The sequence below is a fragment of the Branchiostoma floridae genome, chromosome 3 (genome assembly GCF_000003815.2).
Source record: "Branchiostoma floridae strain S238N-H82 chromosome 3, Bfl_VNyyK, whole genome shotgun sequence".
Classification (NCBI taxonomy): domain Eukaryota; kingdom Metazoa; phylum Chordata; class Leptocardii; order Amphioxiformes; family Branchiostomatidae; genus Branchiostoma; species Branchiostoma floridae.
In genome coordinates this window covers 20,663,746-20,683,697 of record NC_049981.1, presented here as the reverse complement: position 1 = coordinate 20,683,697, position 19,952 = coordinate 20,663,746, and the positions used below count along the sequence as shown (strand labels likewise).

Below are 19,952 nucleotides of genomic sequence, written 5' to 3'. Positions count from 1 at the left end.
AAGGTTTGAACACATGCATCATGAACTTTCTTAAATATGTTAACATAGACATGGGTATTTTAGGTTCCTTCAAGTTTCGTATCAACAGTCACAATCTTTAAAAATAACATACAACAAAGATAAGTTGTTTAAGTCTAACAAAGCATTTACATAGACTACAGTGCAAATCAGGGAGCTAAAGGCTGTAAATACTGAATAACCAATTATTTCATTTAGGATGTTTGGCTAACATTTTCCCATAATTTACCATAATGTTTTGTTCTGTACAGTTAGTACAATCTACATTTTCAATACTAGTGGTAGTGTTGTTGGTATTTACAATGCCCTTTTCGTCTATCCGGTAAAAAGGTGCAAAATACCAACACTTACCTAGCAGATTACTCTTGACAGTGATGGACAGGTGGGTGTTTCCCCGCAACACCTCTAGAGCCTTCTTGTGTGAAATGTTCTGGAAGTTTTGCCCATTGACCTCTAAGATCTGGTCCCCTCTTTTCAAGCCCAGGTCCTCGGCTTTGGAAGCCTTCTCCACCTTTGATATGAAGATGCCGCTCCCTGTCTCACACCCTCCCAGCACCGAGAAGTGCAGGACAGAGTCCTTCTGGGGTCGGGCCTGGAATCAGGATTCAGAGATGCTCGCTTATAATCAGCAAAACAATACACATAGGGATACCCTAGTTCAACAAGTTTGTTACTGCTGACCAACAAAAGCAAACACAAAGACCAAAAGCAATACCTCCAATTTCACCAAGGTAATGAAGAAATACAAGTCAAAGGCAATAACTATAAGGTATGCAAACCAGAATCTTTGTCTACAACATTGCAATTTGCCCAAAATGTTGTGCTGTGATACCAACTCACCAGGGTGACGGTTCTTGTCTTAGCCTTAGCAGCACAAGCAATGTTCAGCAACCTCAACTGGCCTCCCATTTTCTGTCAAAACAAACAGATAAACAACACCAGTCAAGATTTTTTCCAGCTACATGTATGGACATGTCAATTCACTGATGACACATAGCTACAAGTACAAATATTCAAAATCAAACACAATGTTGACACTTTGCACACTCTACATGCAGTAATAAACCTGGCCTTAGGTAGTTAAAGTGCTGTGTTTTGATCTCTGCTGGAAAGGTTCTCTATAATACAAACTGAGGTTGAACTCTCACCTCTCGTTCTAGAAGGCCTTCAAACCTCTCCAGGAAGTCTGTCATCACGGGGTAACCTTCGAAATCACAGAAGTGGTTGTTGACCCACAGAAGCACAACTCTTGTCACCTGCAGAGGAAAATGTATGTGGACTTCAACATACATTGTACATATGAGTCTCTGATGTTCTATGGTATTTCAATTTTCCAGCAACAGAGTTTATGAACAGGACAATTTCCTAATGCTTCAGTGTTTTACCACCTCTTTATCCAAAATCGAAGACCTTGGGAAGGACCCAGGTGGTAGTTGTCACTGCCGACCTTTACAGAGGTGCAACCTTGTGAGAGCTGAAGGCAGTAATGTCCTTGAATTGTGCCAAGGGCATTTCCTTCAAAGATCTGTTTCTCACCTCCTTGTTACATCTACCATTACACAGGTCGAATGGCATGAAAAAAATGCTTGCAATGGCCTTCACCAGTCCATTTAATCATCAAAGGCTGTGACATTTGCACAATTATAAAATGCAGTCCAGCTAAAGCAGAAAGAAAGAAAGAAGAAAACTAGTCACAAGTGTCCAAGAAAAATGGTGGCATCATCAAACCATCCTCTATATTCCAAACCATACTTTATATTCCACACCATATTGTTGCTCTAACTCTAAGGGTGTAGGGGCTCTGAATAGAGGGGTTATCATCTAGTACCCTTCTTCAGCACAGGCTGGTCTGAAGTGCAATATCTGCGACAGGTGTTTTAGTGCTAGGATTGGAATCGTGAGCCACCCCTGCACTTACAATGGGGGAGCTCTAGCCCGTGTTTACACAATCTCTTGCTGGCTGGGGTTAATGACCCCCTCCCTAGCCACTAGGAGCGCGATTTTAGTCAGGGGGAGCTCCGTCTCTAATGTTGTATCAGCGAGGCCCTTACCTTGTCTCTTAATGAAGGGTCGTTGAACCAGTTGAGTAGTTTGGTCCCCACGACGACAGGACTCTCTAGAAAAACCCTGTAGGTCAGGAGAAAATCTTCTACATAGGTCGGGTCGATCACCGAGTGTTCCTCCACAAGATGCTGTATTAGTCTATCAGGGGTGCCCTGAAAAAAAAAATGATCACAATTAGTGAGGAGGATAAGCAAGCTTAAGGGTGGAAACTAAAGGTTATGTCAACTCAAGCAACTGGGTATGATTTTGGAATCAAGCAACTGGAAACAGACTTAACGTACCTAACTTATTTTTTTCATAACTTGCGTTATTTTCTTGATAACTAGTCTGGAAAAATGTTATACATAAGAGGCCCAGACCGGTTTACTTCAAAAGAACTCTTATGAAAGGATGAGCTACAGATACATGTGCTCCCCCGTCTGGTCATGACATAGAAGACAGATGCAATGAACAGCATCACAGGTTTATTGTATCGTGGAAATTCCCCTACATGTAGTTCTCTACTACACATACCATAAACAGCACTTATCAACATCAGTGCTAAGGACTGCAACCTGTTCTAGTACCATTCATGATGGCTGAGCTACACAGCAGAGATTTGAAACTAACTCATGACTTTTAGGCAAAGGAAGAATCACCAACTTCTGGACTACACACACTACTTCTGCCGGCTTTGCAACTTTTTTTTTTTTCATAACTAGAGTAACTTTCTTGATAACTAGTCCAGAAAAATGTTATACATGAAAGGCCCAACTCACTATTTCAATAGATATATCTCAAAAATGTGATTCCATACATCTATTACATCACCTTATGTCCTTGAGGAAAGCTTTATCAAACTGCATGCAAAAAATGTTGGGTAATTCAAATTTGCAGATAATAGAAAATACAATATTTCTTGTCCTGTAAGATGAAGTGGAATTGCCAGATCTCCTTAGAAATGCAAGCTCTATCCCCATGGAGAGGAATGTAGTTTTTCTATTTCACACCTACTTAACTCTAAACCCCTGCCAGCAGACCAACAGTGCAACCCAAAACTGTCACTAATTTCCTTCTAAAGGATGCAGAAATACTCAGACATCCTGGCAGTCATGTCTGCAAGGCTATGATTAGCACTGTGCAGCTATGAATGATTTGTTGTTTCCTGTTTTTGAGGACACAGACACAGATTTAGACATCTAACAGAAAAGGGCTGCCTGTGTTTGAAACATTCGCTGCTAAAATGTGCAATTCACATTTTTCAAAAAGCTATGATTTGGGGTCTCTGTGTCGGTGAACAGCATAATTACCTGCATGTATGCAGGTATGGTTTTCACGGGCGTGGGAACTTTTGGAAGCTGGGGCTTTAGGGCGCTGTTTCTCAAGAACAGATGGTGCGAGCACAACAATTTTTGGTAAGTGGGTTGGGGGTGGTAGCCTGACACTCAGGTTTGATTTTTGGCCTCCTGGTGCTTGAACTTGACATTGAAGGTGGCATTTTTTGTGTTTTTGGGGCACTTTTGGCGCTGTATGTCCAGAACGATATGCGCGATTGCGACAATTTTTGGTGCATGGGTGGGGGGTTGTTGCTTGTTGCCTAGGATTGACTTTGGGCCTTGTCGCGTTTGAACTTGACGCGGCAGGTCGAATTTTGTGTCCGGGAGGGGTATTTCCGGAGTTATATCTTCTGAACGGATAGTGCGGGCGCAATGACATTTGGCACATGTGTTGGCGGTGGCTGAATAATTCTCAATTTTGATTTTGGCGCCCTTGGTGCTTGAACTTGACATTCCAGGTTACCTTTTGTGCGGGCACGGTGCGTGCGCTGTATCTCCGGAACGCAAGATGCCATCGTGTTGCTATTTGTTACATGGGTTGTTGCTAGTGTCCTGGTGGTCAGGTTTGATTTTGGGCCTCCTAGTGCTTGAACTTGATACTGTAGGTTGACCCTGTTGTTGTGTGGTTGGGACATCCCCCCAATATCTGCTTGGTTGTAAAAACAAGTGACGCTTGGGTTTGGGTTGATTGATAGGTCTTTAAGCTTACGTGTAGAAGCGTCATCTGTTTTTGCACTGGCTTCTGCCACCTTCAATGTATCAGGTTACTTTGTATCAACAGTGTTTCCAGCCAGATGATGTTCCGTTCAGTTTGTACTAGTATCTGTTGCTGTTAGGTACAATTTGAGTTTGCTTCTTAGTCTTTGTGGTGTTTTGAGAGCTGTGTAGTACTGGTTTAAAGTTCTGGTATAAGTTCCTTTACCCTGTTTGGCAATCAGAAGAAGATACAACTTTCTAAAGTGGAGGAGAAATGTATAGAGCTTGAGTGTAAGAGAAAGGTATGTATATTATCTTCATGTGTTTCTTGTTGTTTCTTTGGGGGTGCCATTTCCGTATTTTATGCACTGCCAGGTAATTTGTAGTTTGGGGCTAGTCATGTTCGCTTGATTTTTGGGCCTGCTTTATCTATAGTAGATACAGGGTTAAGTGGTAGAAGGCTTGTTCTGTTTTAAAATTGGTATCGTTTGTTGCATTTTGTCACTGCAAAAATATGATGAAATTGTTTTTCCCCTCTAAGCAACTGCTCATTGATTTTGGGGGTTGTTTGCTGGGTGTTTACTCTGACTACAACAGCTTTCTGAACTTTTTAAAGTTGCCAGCAGCTTGCCACTCTATGAATGGGAATGACAAGGACATTTTGAATAGTAAATTTTGCTGTTGAATTTGGCTTAGGTACTTCAAGAAATTTAGGTTTTAGTTGGATGGATTGAATAAAGATATCATACCACCCTGGGGACTAACTGTTGCTGCTGGATGGGGGCTACCACTTATCATGTTGTCTATGGAACTACTGTAAAAACTTAATTGGTCAAATTATGCAAATAACCTTCCAGTGTCAAGTGTTATAGCACTCCAGAAATAAATCTTTAATGAATATCATTGCCACACGAAGGAGATTTAGCAGCTGCATTAGGTCAGTACATGGAAATAGGAAGATATCAGTACTGAATATATCATATGTGACAGAATAACTACAAGGGCCATCTGAGACAAAAAAAGGTAGGAAAAGTCGTCTCAACAACTTCAAGGTACTGTGGTTGGTTACACGCTTAAGAAATCCCAAATAAGTAATGTTCATCCATGCCCAAACTTACACATCCCGAAAATTGAATTTCAGACTTTTGCATGGTGCACAACCAACACGGTAAAAATCTCACTTTTCCAACCACGCAACCACGGACAAAAAGGAAAAAAAATACACAATAGGTCTACAGACACCCATACATTTCATGCAGGCCTGAGGTCTACGAACTCTTGTTCAAGTAGTTATTGATCGATCTTTATGTTATTTGGGCCCCTGGCAGCTTTTCATGGTACTGCAGCAGGACATCTAGTTTTGATATCTCATTTCCTGGACATGCTATGGTCATAATTTCACTATAATCCATAGTCCAGGATATAAACTAATGTTTATACTTTGGTTTTCCCACTCTAAGATCAAAGGATGGCCTGATATAAGATATATACTACATGTATGTGTCACATAGATGGATTAGTATGATTATGTGCATCCTATACATACATCTAAATGCAGTCCAACCCATACAAGTCCAATCTCTACATAAGGACCACCTGGTCAATGTGATAAATGTCCTGTAGATAATTTTTCATTGACTCAAGAATTAAAAATCCCATCAAAGTGACCACCTGTTCACAGAGTCCACATTTTACCTTGTCTTCTTTGGCAGTTTGATTTTAAAAAAATCAGCTTTCCTGGGCAGAGATTCTTGTAAAAAAATGCTTACTGTGTTTTCCTTTCACATATATTAGAATCTGACAAATATCATCTCCATCATTACCTTGATTACTATGTGTCCCTTCCTGTTCCCACCATCTAGCTCTCTGTGTTCTGTTACCATGACAACCTCTCCCTCCTCCTCCACCCTTCTGGTGTTGACCTCTCCTTGGTGCAATATTCTATAGTAGTCGTTCTGAGTGATGCACACAAACTGGAAGGACAAGACAGCAAGTTAGTCAACTTCTTGTGACTACGGCTTCATAAATTTTACAAAAACATGTATGGAACAAATGTTTTGACGTTTTGTGTATTTTGTTATGTTTCAAATCAGAGTTTTACATGATACATGATTCGAAATCAAAGTATAAATCCAATTTTTGTCATTACATGTTTGCTCACCAATCGCTATCTAGTGGAAAGGAGACCTGAATCTGTAGCTATCTTAACAAGCAACCTTCTTAGTATAATTTGTCGATGCAATTTCTAAGTTCAGACTGCCATAAAACAGGGAAGGGAAATAAAATTAAGAAGTGACTGAACATGACATGCGGCTCTTTTCTCTTTGCTGTACTTTCATCTGAAACATCAAACGTATCAATTATGTCTTCATCTTACAACAATTTCTTGCAAATGGCTCTCCTTTAAAGGCTGTCTTAAGGTATCTAGGTTGGATAAATTGGCATTTTGACCTTCCATTGTTTTCCTCAGTTTAAAACCTACATTTTTGGGAAAAGGAATATGATTGTACTGAATATTGATTGTCTATGAAATAGTCTTGCCAATTGCAATTTTTTAGACCATATGAATGACGTCATCATGTTTTATTGCTCCTTTATTGCTCCTTATATTGTTGTCATTAAGTAGAAAATACAGCACGTTGTTATTTCCTACAGGATAAAAATGTTATTTTTCTTACACATAACCATCAAAGCTATGCATTGTATGTTGCGCAAGAAAATAACTACTAACAGTCGGTAGTTATTGCCAATTTATTGATTTTTAATTAGGTAATAAATAAAGTCTCCGTACCTGACGAACCAAACAAGATAGCCCTTTGCGCAACCGCGAGTTTGAAGATCGAACGATTATCTTCAAGAATATAGGGGAATATGTGGCCAGATATGTTCCCCGTTTCCTACTTTTAGGGCTAAATGAGGCCACAGGGCCATAAAACTGAGCGGTGAACCATAAATAGTCCATTTTGAGCGCAAAATGCGCCGAAACTCCACCAAACTTGGTGGCGTGCTGCCTCTCGGCGAGTTTGACCCCTTTTGACCCCTAAACAGCTTTAGAACTCTCGTACAATCTCGCAAAACGCGAGAAACCTCGAGAAATCTGGCTATTCCTCCATTTTCGTCACCTCCCCCGGCTTGTTTATCTTTCCCGATACCTATGACGTAATGCGCCAGACCCGACTTTACAGATGGCGGGTCTCCCGGGCCCGGGGCCCTGCGCGGCGGCCGCGGTGAAAAAATGTGCCTGGTATCGTGGAGGCAATGAAGCAAGAGTTTTTTTTAGACAACCTTGATGTTGCCAAAGATCTAGGCTTCGTATCAAGACAGATGTCGAAGAAGGTGCGGAGACGCAAGGCTGCCAGTGTTCGCGGCAAAAAGGCCGCTGCTTGGAGATTGGTGAAATGTAGGTCACGTTGTCGGTGTAGGACATAATTTTCTATCCGCCAGCCAACTAAACTGCTCGGAGGTTTACCGGGCCCGTTCTGCTTTTACGCCTGTAAACAACTTTTTTCTATTCATCTTTTGAACCGGCATTTCGAGTTACGACCGCCCGTAACTGAAACAAGACCGTAAAAATTCTCCGATATGCGGCAGTGCACCGGGCGGGCGGGCAACACTCTAAGCGCCGAAGATCTAGCGGCGAGCTCACCGGGGTATGCAACGGACCAACGGGCCGAGCGCGGAATGCCACCGCCACAGGACCGTGCGCGGAATTCGACAGCGGAATATAGCCAATATTTTTAGCGGCGCAAAAATCTAGCCAATCTTCTTAACGGTGCAAGAGTTTCTAAACTTCCTACCAAAAATTTACGGCCTTACGCTGCCGCTTACGCACTTGCATTTTGGTGACTGTTTCCATAAAAAAAGCAACTGAAATAGGCAACAGCACCGTTCAATGTGGGCTATTTATGTACAAAAATACATGAACCCAATAACGTCGGGCTAACTAAACCAAGCAAGCCTTGAAATAAAAGTATCTGTCGCTATTTTGATGCCTGTGCGCCGTGACGAAAAATAGGCCAGACATGTCCGCCATTTTGTTTGTTGTGGACAGTAGTGCGCATGTGCAGAATGATGTCATTGTTTATACAGGGGATTAACTTGGCTGTCTCCGCCAGCGGAGACACCCAAAAAAATTGACTGGAATAAACATTTTCCCATATTCATAACTAATTGATACGTAAGAATAGGGTGGTCTTGAAGTAAAAAACATATATTACAGGTATAAGCGGCTCAATAGAAAAAATATTACAGGGCTTTGGGGAAAATTGATCAGCCGGGTGAATAACCTTAAAGCCTTTATGCACACACCTTACTTCTGCTGTTTAAGTTCTGCCTCTCCTAATGATCAAATGAAATTCTATGTCCTTTGAAGTTGCTTAGTTCACTGTTTTGGATCTACAAGTAACACTTTGACAATTGACAAACATCTGTTGCCTGAGACAAGTTATCTTTAGATCATCTTCACAAATGCCAACCTACACATCATTCCGTGCAAACACTTGAATATAAGCTTTGATCAACATTTGGTCCCAACTTCTAATTAAACAATTTTGATGTTTGGGAAAATGAGTGGCTCAAGGGATTGTGCATGTGATGGTGATGCTTCAGTCTTTGAGGCTAAGGGGTTTGATTAAACTTTGAAAAAAGATGAGTCAACAAGAAGGATTTATTTAGTAACATGTAATCAGCAATGATGTGTCCTTTCAAGTTGAAGGTCTGTGACAGCATTAAGAAATCATCAACAGCAGTGCTGTATTTCTAGTCTTCAAGCTGAAGCCCTTACCTGGCAGTCGTCTACTTTAGTTCTCATGACGCCCTTGTGGTACTGTTTCCCCATGGTGGGGGAGATCCCAAAACTGTCCCCGAGATGCAGCTCTTCTACAGCGTCGTCTGCATGCTCGATTTCCACATGACCATTCAGTATCACCGACCAGGAATCCAGCTGGAACATGAATCAGACATGATAAGAATACAGTAACAATATCTTTATTTGCCTGAAAGCTACTTTCAATGAAACACACAGATAATGTAGAAAAAAAGGCACAAAAATGTCTATTCCAAATTAATTTTCTATACATGTTAATTTTCAATAGATAACACGGTGCATATATATAACACTGGCTTCATTACATTCATGCATTGTACTTTAGAAACTTGAATCTTTAAGAGACCTTAATGCCAAATATACCATGTATGTCTCATAATACCATGATATAAAAGGAAACATGTTCTTTCAAACCGCATATGCAATTTACTGTACTTTGGTAACTATAAATAGCTAAAAAATTACAACTTTCAGCCCAGTGCCCATACAATTTGGATAATGGATTTAGAGATTTGAATTATCAACAGACCTTACAGCCAAATATAGTATGCATCTCTTTAGAATACCATAAAAAGAAAAAAGAAAGGAAACAATTGCTCCTTCAAATGACATATGTAATTCACTGTACACCATGTAACTATAGATAGTAAATATTGTATATGACTTTCAACTCAGTAGCCATACAATTTGGATAATGGATCTAGAAAATTGAATTTTCAACTGATCTTTCCCCTAAATATATCATGCATATTTATATAAATCGTATTTTTAGAATATCATAATACAGAAGGAAACATGCTCTATCCACCTATAAATTCTAAGGGTACGACTTTCGACTCGGTGGCCTTACAATTTGCATAGTAAATTTTCAACTGTATCAAAGCCACCACCGTCAGATCAGAAGCACATGATTGTATACCTACACACAGTCTCAGTCCAACAACATCATTATATAGAGCTACCAGTACATACAACTTGAATAAACCAAGCCTCTTGCAGCCCTTCCAACGGTCAGTCCCAATAATGTGCTATCTGTTTATCCCAAGCTTTTAGTACGTAGTCTAGATGTAGGTGTCTATTTACTTGGTTTCTGTCTGGTTACTCTGGGAAATCACTGTGCGTCAGTGCTTACATAAGAGTCTACCTCACACTTACAATGTTAGTAACAGCAGGAAACCATTACCAACATCTATAGGATGTGGTTCTCCTAACCTTCTCTCTGCTGTCTACACATACTGTAACCAATAAAATCTGCTGCCAAAAAGGCTACCTCTGTAGGGTAAAGGTTAACTGTCTAGACAAGGTATGTCTTGTTCATCACCACTTTTAAACTGGGCAAATCTGATTTGGTACATTTCACATCATTCCAAAGAGAGACCAAGTACATGTACATGTTAATTTGAACCACACACACTGTCTATGTCATCGCACTCGTCCGTAGATAATAGAAAATGAAACAACCTTCCAAAACCCTGAAAGAAGCAGGTGTTCAATACTATCGATGAACTCACGCTTTACATTTTTTTGTAGCATTAGCATTTTGAGCTTGTGAAATGCAGGTGCCTGTCAAGCCGGATTCAAAACTTGTAAAAGACAGCAAAAGGAGTATGATGAAGAAAAGATGAAGAGCATAACATACATACATAACGTGAATGAGTGAGGGAGGAGGAGTGTTGTAAGGAATGGCAGGGCTTGGGAATGCCTTTTGAGTACGTTCTTATCTTCACGGACATGCATGATGACAGTTTGTGAGCAAAATCACCCCCCCCCCCTACAAATTACAAGGAAGAATGATAATATGGTATAGGAAAATAGGAATGAAATTTAAAAAAGCTTCATTCAAGACACACTTTTCCTCAAGCTCTGACCCTTCAAATGTTTTTTTTTTTCATTGTAATTTGAGTCTCTGTGTTCAGATATCTTGAAATATATAATTATATATACTTGGTAGTTAAGGAATTGTAGGGATGTCCCCATAGCTCAACTGGTAGCTGTTGAGTTACTGGTTCCAATAAGTTGGTAACTGGGATAACCTGATTCAATCCTGGCAAGGGCATCAAGGTCGGGTCTGCCCCAATCTTTCAGGAAGGGACTTATAGTGGGGGTACAGTGTTTGAGGAGATGACTCAAGCATGCTTAAGGGGAATGGCTAGCAACCCCTCCCTGTAGAAATACATTTTATGTTATATTATACCATGCTACAGAAACAGTAAGGAAACTAACTGCCCTGTGTGCTACAAGGCATTACAACAAATACAAGGGTCTGAACTAAGGTTAAGGAGTTGTAAGTTAGCTTGTAAAACATGACATTTCTCACCTCTTCCCCATCATTAAGTACCACAGTCCCTGCCTTCTCCACCACAGCCAGCACCATACATGCACACAGCGCCCTCCGCACTGCTAACGTCATGTTGGCAAACGCTGGCAAATGTTGCATGAACTCCAACAGGGATTCTGCAAAGTCATTATCAAAGAATGTCAATCTAGTTCAATCCAATTCTGCAAAGCAGTGGGGTAATTAATAATCACACAATTTAGACCTCATCTCTTACATGCAAATTCTAAGACTCAACAGTGATTATTTTGAAAAGAAGTGAAAAAAAATGTAACTACCCAATTTGGACTTGACTTAAGCGAATAACAGCTTCTGTACAACAACTTACAATGATTCTTCAATGCTGTAGTAGATAGACATGCTACAAACATTTGCACATTTCACATGCACAAAGAGTTTTGATTCTCAGGAATACTCAGTGCTCACAACAAGTGCCTTAAGTTGAGTACATTTTTCAGTTGGGTAATGACATTGAACATGTACGTTACACAACCATGCTTTCTACATGCAACTGACATTTTCATTAATAACCTCCTCTTACCAATGTCGTCATCTGTTCTTTCTGAGGGGTCCTTTTCTAAACAGTCCCTTACAACATCTCGAACAAGAAGACACTGGAAATAAACACAAATCACTTGCTATAGTTCTCACAACCATGAACAGTACAAAGATAGTATGCAATATACAGTTAAAATACTTATATGATACTGGCTTATGAAAGGAAAAACAAACTTCTTACTTACTCCTATCAGTATTTTATCAAAATGGGTTATGGAAAGTTTTCATGTTTAAGTTTTAGACAAAAAATGTCAAAGTGAAAGTAAGTTCAACTGCAAAGCCTGTGTTATATTACGTTTGTATAAGCCATGACATGTATACATCTTTGAGTCATATTCATTTCGTTGCCTCAGATCACTTTAAAGCTTTGGAGGCAAAAATCATCAATCTTCTGTGAACTTAATTGAATCCCTTCACATTCAATCATAGTAAGGCACAAAAATTGCTTTACTAAATGCTTATACCTATGAAATGGCACCCTCCATTCTGAACCCAACTGAACTCTCCTTGCCCTATCTTAATGGAATCTTTCAAAGCCCCATTGCGGGAGCGCCCCAGGCAAGTATGCAAGCCTCGATGTTCAGCACTGATCCTCACCTCAGAAGATTGGCTCATGCCATCCTCTTCATCATCAGAGTCCACCACGCTCTCCTGCAGGCCGCTCAGGTCCAGTTCAACGCTCTCTGACCTCGTCAGGTTGTCCGAGAAGCTGCTGCCGGAGTCGCTGCTCCGCGAGCAGATAGACCCCCCACGGTGAAGCTTCAACTCCGTCTGAACCAGGAGGTTTTGCACCTGCTGCAGCTCTGCTGGAAGCTGGAAACAAATCGAGTTGGTTGAGAAGAGTTGCACCACCAGGCTGTCTCCAGCATTAAGTTTTATACAACCCTACTCATTGTTTAGGAGCCTATGTTGTTAATTTTGGTGAATTGTTGAATCTGTAATTCTAAGATTAGGAAAATACACTGGCGCCAATTTCATGTCAGATTTTTTTTTTTACTCACATGGCCCAGCAAGCCTTGTTTCTGCCCTGGTATGGAGGGACAGTCCTGCACCTCACATACAGCCACTGGTACATATACATGAGGAAGATACACACATTGCTAGGCTTTCTCATCCTAGTTTTAAGTGCCACAATAATTGTACAGACAATCTAACATGCTGTCTTTACCTCATTTTCCTCCTGTGAGGAGTGGGAGCCTCGTGTCCGAGCCTTTTTCTCCTCCTGCTCGGTGGTGAGAAGTTTCTCTAAGTTCATGGTCGCGTATGACGTTCGGAGCCCTGGCCGCATTAGTTGAACATCAGGATAGTCAATCTGCAAATACACAAGAGAGTTCACAAATTGTTATAAACAACGTTGACATTTTTTTTAGAACTTATACTCAAGCTTTCACAGATAAAACCTGTGCATGACTGCATTTAATTCTGTACTGGCATGTAAAATGTAAGGTAGGTAAAGTGGGCTACGTTAGACTGAGACGAAGCATGATACTTTTTCGTTAGCCAGAAGGGTTTTGCTAATGGCTCACGTTTTCAGCCAAGCACGTAGGGCAACACCTTCCTTTTTCCAGTGTGTTGAGTTCTTTCAAATGTAGAGGTTTGAGGCTTGAGGCCAACATGTACATGCTGTCAAGGAGGCGGCTCACATAATGGACAAAAGTAGCAAAACCTCCTTGAACTTCAAAAGCAAAAAACACTTTATACATACACCCACACATGCACAAATCATACTGTGTCTGTCCACCCACAGTATGTGTTACACAATGTGACATTTCTAAAGCTGTATCCACACATGGGAGAAAGTTACTTTACGCCTAAGAAACTCTTCTGACGTATTCAACACAATCCGGGTAGGCAGAAACTTACATAAGGTGCTAACGTTCATTTTGGTTGAAATAGAATAATTGTACAATATGTCTAGATTGTCACATATTCATACATGCACTCTCTTTGACTCTTTCTGTGTGGCAGTAGATCAATTAACTGAAACAGATTCAATATGTCCAAATGGCGTGCACATTTTGCAGGCTGTTGATCAGAGTAATTTGTACTGATGACGTGCGGGGGAAATGCAATCTCTGCAGCATGGCCTGCTCAATCTGCTAACTGTAAAGTGAAAGCAACGCAGAGCAAATTCAGGCAGCTACATTTGTACATATTGCACCTGGCGGGTGAATGCCTGTAAATTGTCTAATGTATAAATTACAGTGGATAGTGTTGATTTGGATTCAGGTATTTCAGAGCAAATGATGCTGACATTTTTTTCCATCGTCAATCATCAACGGGAATACATTGTATACCAATAGATGAGATGGGAAGCAAATGCTTTAAAAATCCATATTCTAAAACAATAAAAGCTACAAACTGTGCTACACCACAGAGCAGTTCCTAACATGCAGTTAATAAACAAAAAACAAAGAGTCTACCATCACTTTCTGGAGATACATGGGCAAGGCAAGGACATTTTACCTTTCTGCTCTGTTCCTTCTGCAAATACACACTCAGTTGTCTTGTTAAACTTTACAAAATCATTGAAACCCAGCTGAATATTGCCTAAATCACTCATGCTTGCATCCTACCTATCCTTCCAATGCTCACTCTGGCCAAAATTCTTCCAGCAAAAAAGATATTTGTATGTCTTATTCTGCTTATGTATTGGTATGTTAATTATTACCTCCATGAAATGTCATGGAGGTTATATTTTACCCCGCGTTTGTGTGTCTGTGTGTTTGTGTGTTTGTGTGTGTGTAAACAAGATAACTCAAGAACGGCTGGGTGGATTGGTTTCATACTTGGTGTGTTGGTAGTGTGTGACGAAAGCTGGAAATGATTAGATTTTGGGCCCCCTAGCAACTCCCCTTGGTGCTGCAGCGCAACTTCCGGTTTTGCTATCTCGTGTTCTGAACATGCTATGGTCACGATTTTTAAGTGTTAGATAGCTCTTGTGCTCAGGAAGAAATGACATAAGTTTGGGCCCCCTAGCGTCTAGTTTGGGGATAGCAGGGGCATTTTTGTCAAAAACTTCTGACGAGGATAACTCAAGAAGGGAACAACGGATTTTCATGATTTTTGGTATGTAGGTACCTTAGACAATGTTGTACACGATAAGATACTAATTATGCAAATCAGGAATACATTTGCATAATTAATGAGAATATTCTATCATAGCAGTTTTTTCAATGTATCTCTTGTCACTGACGTGATATGGTCGTGACATTTAAGTGGTAGATAGCTTTTAGCGACATAAAAATGTGGGGCAAGTTTCAGTCCCCTGACATTTAATTGTGGAACTGCAGGGGCATTTTTGTCAAGACACTCCAAAGCGGATAACTGCAGAAAAGAACAACGGATTGCCTGCATTTTAGGCATGCAGGTAGCTTAGGCAAAGATGTTCACAATGATATGCATGCTATGCAAATGAGGACTTAACTTGCATAATTAATGAGGAAATTGTATAGTTCCATTGTTTTCAATAACTGGACCTCAATACACGTAACACATGTTAATTATGATAGGTGGAATATAAGCAGATACCAAATATGGTAATGAGGAACTTATTTGCATAATTTATGTAAAAATTCAAAACCGCTTTATGATCAATAATGGGAATTTTATAATTGTGACATGTGTACGTTAGTCAATGATGAACAACACCATGCATGAATTATGTTGATGTGTTGGTCAATTGCCTGAAATTTACGAAAGCTCTAAATTTTCATGGAGGTATGAGGTCGCCGAACTCTAGTTAACATTAACAACAGTATCAATATATTACCACACTAATGACTTTGATGCACTCTGGCTGTATCTGGCTGTATCAGTATACAGCAATCAATGATACAATATATCAGGCACATTGACTGACTAACTGTGGAGCTACATGTGCATTGAAATCTGACCTAATGAAGAATTTAAATACTGTACTCCCAAGAAACTAATGAAGGACTAAAGCTGCTCTTTAGGTACAGGTACACAGGTTAAGGTATAGGTCCAGACCTGTATCTGCACCTGAATAAGTTATCAGTATGTGTAAGATAGAAATGTACTGATAGTCAATGTGTTTTTTGTAGCGATGAATTTTCATCTTTGTATGAGGATTTCGCATATTTGAACAGTTCGGGATAGTTGTTTGATGAAAGTTTTCCTAAATTTTGAAATTCAAGGGAAAGATCATCACAATTGTCACAATTGATGGGGGATCTACTTATCTGTAGTTTATAAAAGCAGTGTCCACTAGTGCATTAGCTTGTTCAGGTGCAGGTACGTTTAGGATCGGACCTGTACATTAACAATTTTACAGGTACAGGCACAAGTATTAGGTACGCAGCCCTACCTGGAACTTTTATAAATTCTGTATGCTGAGATGTAGAGATGGTGCTCGACACACATGACTGCCTGGCTGGTGATCCCTTCAGCCACAATCTGATCTAGAAGACTTGTCTCATCCTGCTCATCGAGCCAAGGTGACTTTGAAACAATCAGTTCCCACAAACCTGACAGGAAGTCAATGGGATGATACTTCACATTCAAACCTGGGCTTGTATAACCCTTTTGGATGGGGCATCATGCATTGTCGGGGATCGATCTGGGAAGACCTTTCATTTTCTAATATCTTGGGATGGTTGAAGAAGCGAGGAGATAATGAATCTCTTCTCAGCACACTCCTTGAATTTTAATCTAAAAGCCATCAGATAAAACCCTTAATTCAAAGTATTTCCTCAACCAAGGTTCTAACCTCCTTGCCTCAAGAAGTCCCATAAGTAATTATCATTCTATATTCAATACTTCTTTAAAAGAGTCAATACTACGATCTACATGTACGGCAAGAAGAGAAATACAGTCATCATTCTTCAAGCTATCTATTTACTAGTATTCATTTACTTATTTATCTATCAATCTTGGATACAAATCGGTAATACATGTGTCTTTTGAAGCTGAGAGAGTTGCAGCAGCAAAAGCAAAGAGAATGGCCAAGAAAACCCGTCAGCAAAAGGACTGAAACTACATGCCTTATTCAAAGAAGTGGCCATTCACCACATCATTTCTAGTAATTCCAATTGTTTACTAGCTCATCAAATTGGTCCACTCGCACAACCATGGCAAAGAAAGTAATATACGCTAGATGGTGGTAAGGCTTGTATGAGGTGTTATGTGGTCATGCCCACTTGCCCTACACTCTGACCTGGCTTGACCCTCTACATCAGTACATCAATCACAGCCAGCCAAAATGAAATTGCAGCTCAAAGATCCACCACTTCTGGTGAAGTGTTGGTCAGAATAAAGCAAGCCACTTCTTCATAGCCTGGTAACCATTCTCAGCAGGCCAGCTTCAGCGTGATTTTCAGCAATAGCAATAGCAATGGCCATATTTCATCAGCCTACAAAATATTTTGACAACATATAAAATGTATCTTTCCTGCTGGCCTTTCTAATCACTAACAGCCAACACTCACGGCATTGTACTTTGAGAGTAGCAGTAACCTGGCTACTTCTTCAGGGCTCAAATTATGCATTTTCTCCAACATACATGTTCATATTTTTTACCTGCAATTTGGCAAAATTGCCTGCAATGAACCAAGAATTCAATTTTTATGAAAACACTGAATGTCAAAATGCACAGATTTATGTGTAATGCTGGCAGTATTGTATTAATAAAAACACCAGGAAAGAGGACATATAAATGTTCAATTTCGAATGCAAATCGGCAGGTATCATATCACTTGCAAAATTTCAAGTTTAAAACCATTGTACCTACAATGTTAGCTCTGGTTTTGAAAGTTATCTCTCCGTGATCGTACCTATAACTCAATATAGGTTTGATCAAATTTTAATGAAGTTTGAATCACATTGGTAATTATGGTACCCAGTGCTACGCTAGTTATGGTTCTTGTAGATTGCATGTGCAGATTTCAAGCCCCAAAGATACAGGGTCAGTCAAAGAGTCTGGGTTGTCCTCTTAATAAATTCATCAGAAATTCCTCCATCAACATGGCTTGCTTCAGGTAATCTACAGCATAGCATGCAGGACATGGTGGTTACTAGTATTAGTACCACTCCCACACATGATGAGAAATTTCAGCCCATGAAGGTACAACAGTGGAAGCGGTAGAGATGGAATGAGGACATTAAAAATCTTAAGCAAGAAACATAGTCCTGAATTGGTAATAAACGTATACATGCCTGCGTATCATGTGCACAGTCACACATTGACCACCTCAGGGCTCGAATTAACCACTTGCCCACCCCTGCCGCGCAAGTAGTTTTCTCTGTGCGCAAGTTGTTCAGAAAGTCAGGTTGCACACGGCGCAACTTGATTTTTTGGGTAAACAAAACGATCCTTAAGTTACAGGCCCTTTACTAAAAAGATATCAGAAAATGTACAGCCTGTTTTGGGGATGAACGCCTTTGGTAAGCCCTAATTTTCCGCCGGAAACTTCGCTCAAAGTTCAAAATTTGTGGATTTCGGCCGCTATAGAGCCGCCATTTTAAATCTACCTTCAAGTCTGTTCAACGGAGGTCACGATTTTTTCACAGTTCTTTGAGATATTATTTTTGTTGCAGTCTTTATTTTCAAAAGATCGATAAATGGATGTTGTTTATTGAGAAAAGTGCGCTAATTTGCCCTGCATCTTTTTTTTTGCTATATTTCTTCAACTGAAATGAACTGTTTTTACACTTAGGCCATGTTGATTTGATTATATGGATGACATCCTCTGGGAACTCCAAAACTGATGCGAGCGAGCGAATAAAAAAAAAATTTGGCCAAAAACAAAAGTTGTCTTCAGTATGAAATCAAAGTGGCCAGGAAGGTTGAACATAGGACTAAACACACATACATAGTATGGTATACCAACAGTTAGGTGTAGGGGCCAGTAAATCGTAAGGGTGCAAAACAATTTTTTTCTTCTTGGACCAATCCAAAAAAAAACAGACCTGAAAAAAAAATCAGAGGAACAGGTTTCGCCAATTACAAAATGAACACACTATGTCGGCAGGCATTTGGGGTCTTACCGGGGCCAAGAAGACAACAAGAGTCAAGTCAAGTAGAGTTTATAGTCAATTGTACCAAGTTTCTACAGTCAAAGGTACAAAGACAGTGGGAGTCGAATAATGCACCAAACAGATTCCTTTGTAGCATGCAAAATTGACCAATTACCATTGTTTTGAGTATTGCCAGTTCTCAAGTTTCCACAGAAAATCAGGTCCAGGTTTAGGTCCGGACCTGGAAATGATCCCCTGGACCTGAATTTTCTGTACTGGTACCTCCCCCTACCAACAATAGATTTTTTTTCTGTCACATCTTATTCTTTGACTTTAGATTTATTTTGGCATTCTATGGCATTAGTTATCTGTTTTCTGATCCTTTTTTTAATGTACGGAATATTTGTGCTCATTTTATAGCTGCTTTGCACAATTTATTGTGTGGTAGAAAACTTTTTTTTTTGGAAATGGCCGAAAATTGGTGCGAGCGCGGATGTCATCCATATAATCAAATCAACATGGCCTTACAGATAATTGATAAGTAGCTAATTTGGAGAAAGTAACAACTTCGAAGTGGCGCAACCTGAAATGCTGATGGCGCAAGTTGGTTTTTGATTCAGGTTGCCGCCTGCGCAACCTGGCTAAAAAAAGTATTTCGAGGCCTGCACCTCCATGCTCATGCATTGCTGAGCACTCATGCATATCCTATATCTATCTGGGGAGGCTCATTTCATGCAACAAATTACTGGACAAATCCCAAGACCCATGCATGCACAACTGAGTTCAATGACTGCATTTCAAAAGCTAACCTTAGCACATATCAAAAGATAGATGTACTACTGCAGTACCTTGGAAAGCCACTAGGGGGCACATTATCGACCTTGATTTTCATTTTCCTGATCCCTACCAAATACCATCATGATCCGACTAAGGCTTCTCAAGACATGTTGCTAACAAACAGACGCACACAATGCAAACACACCCAAAATATAACCCTCTTGGCAGAGGTTGTTGCTGCCTATACTGGTCTTTATAGAGGAGAACGTACAATCAAATATTAACAAGACGCTACACAAACTATACATGCCACCATGGATGTTGTTTGATAGTTACAAAATGCAGGCTGTAGCAATCTACTACTCTCCAAGCAGAGGTTAGGCTC

At 40.1% G+C, this 19,952-nt stretch overlaps 1 protein-coding gene across 2 annotated transcripts in view; it reads right to left on the bottom strand.

The window, feature by feature from the left end:
* Nucleotides 1-19,952, bottom strand: part of LOC118411352 (rap guanine nucleotide exchange factor 2-like) — a 93,024-nt gene that overhangs the window by 14,508 nt on the left and 58,564 nt on the right. For both annotated transcript variants that reach the window (XM_035813591.1, XM_035813592.1), the window contains exons 7-16: nucleotides 12,981-13,124; nucleotides 12,410-12,625; nucleotides 11,796-11,868; nucleotides 11,237-11,373; nucleotides 8,878-9,036; nucleotides 5,918-6,067; nucleotides 2,070-2,234; nucleotides 1,167-1,274; nucleotides 859-930; nucleotides 370-610 (exon numbers count right to left, since the gene is read on the bottom strand). In XM_035813591.1, the coding sequence (XP_035669484.1) occupies nucleotides 370-610; nucleotides 859-930; nucleotides 1,167-1,274; nucleotides 2,070-2,234; nucleotides 5,918-6,067; nucleotides 8,878-9,036; nucleotides 11,237-11,373; nucleotides 11,796-11,868; nucleotides 12,410-12,625; nucleotides 12,981-13,124 (1,465 nt within the window). The remainder of the gene's footprint in view (nucleotides 1-369; nucleotides 611-858; nucleotides 931-1,166; nucleotides 1,275-2,069; nucleotides 2,235-5,917; nucleotides 6,068-8,877; nucleotides 9,037-11,236; nucleotides 11,374-11,795; nucleotides 11,869-12,409; nucleotides 12,626-12,980; nucleotides 13,125-19,952) is intronic.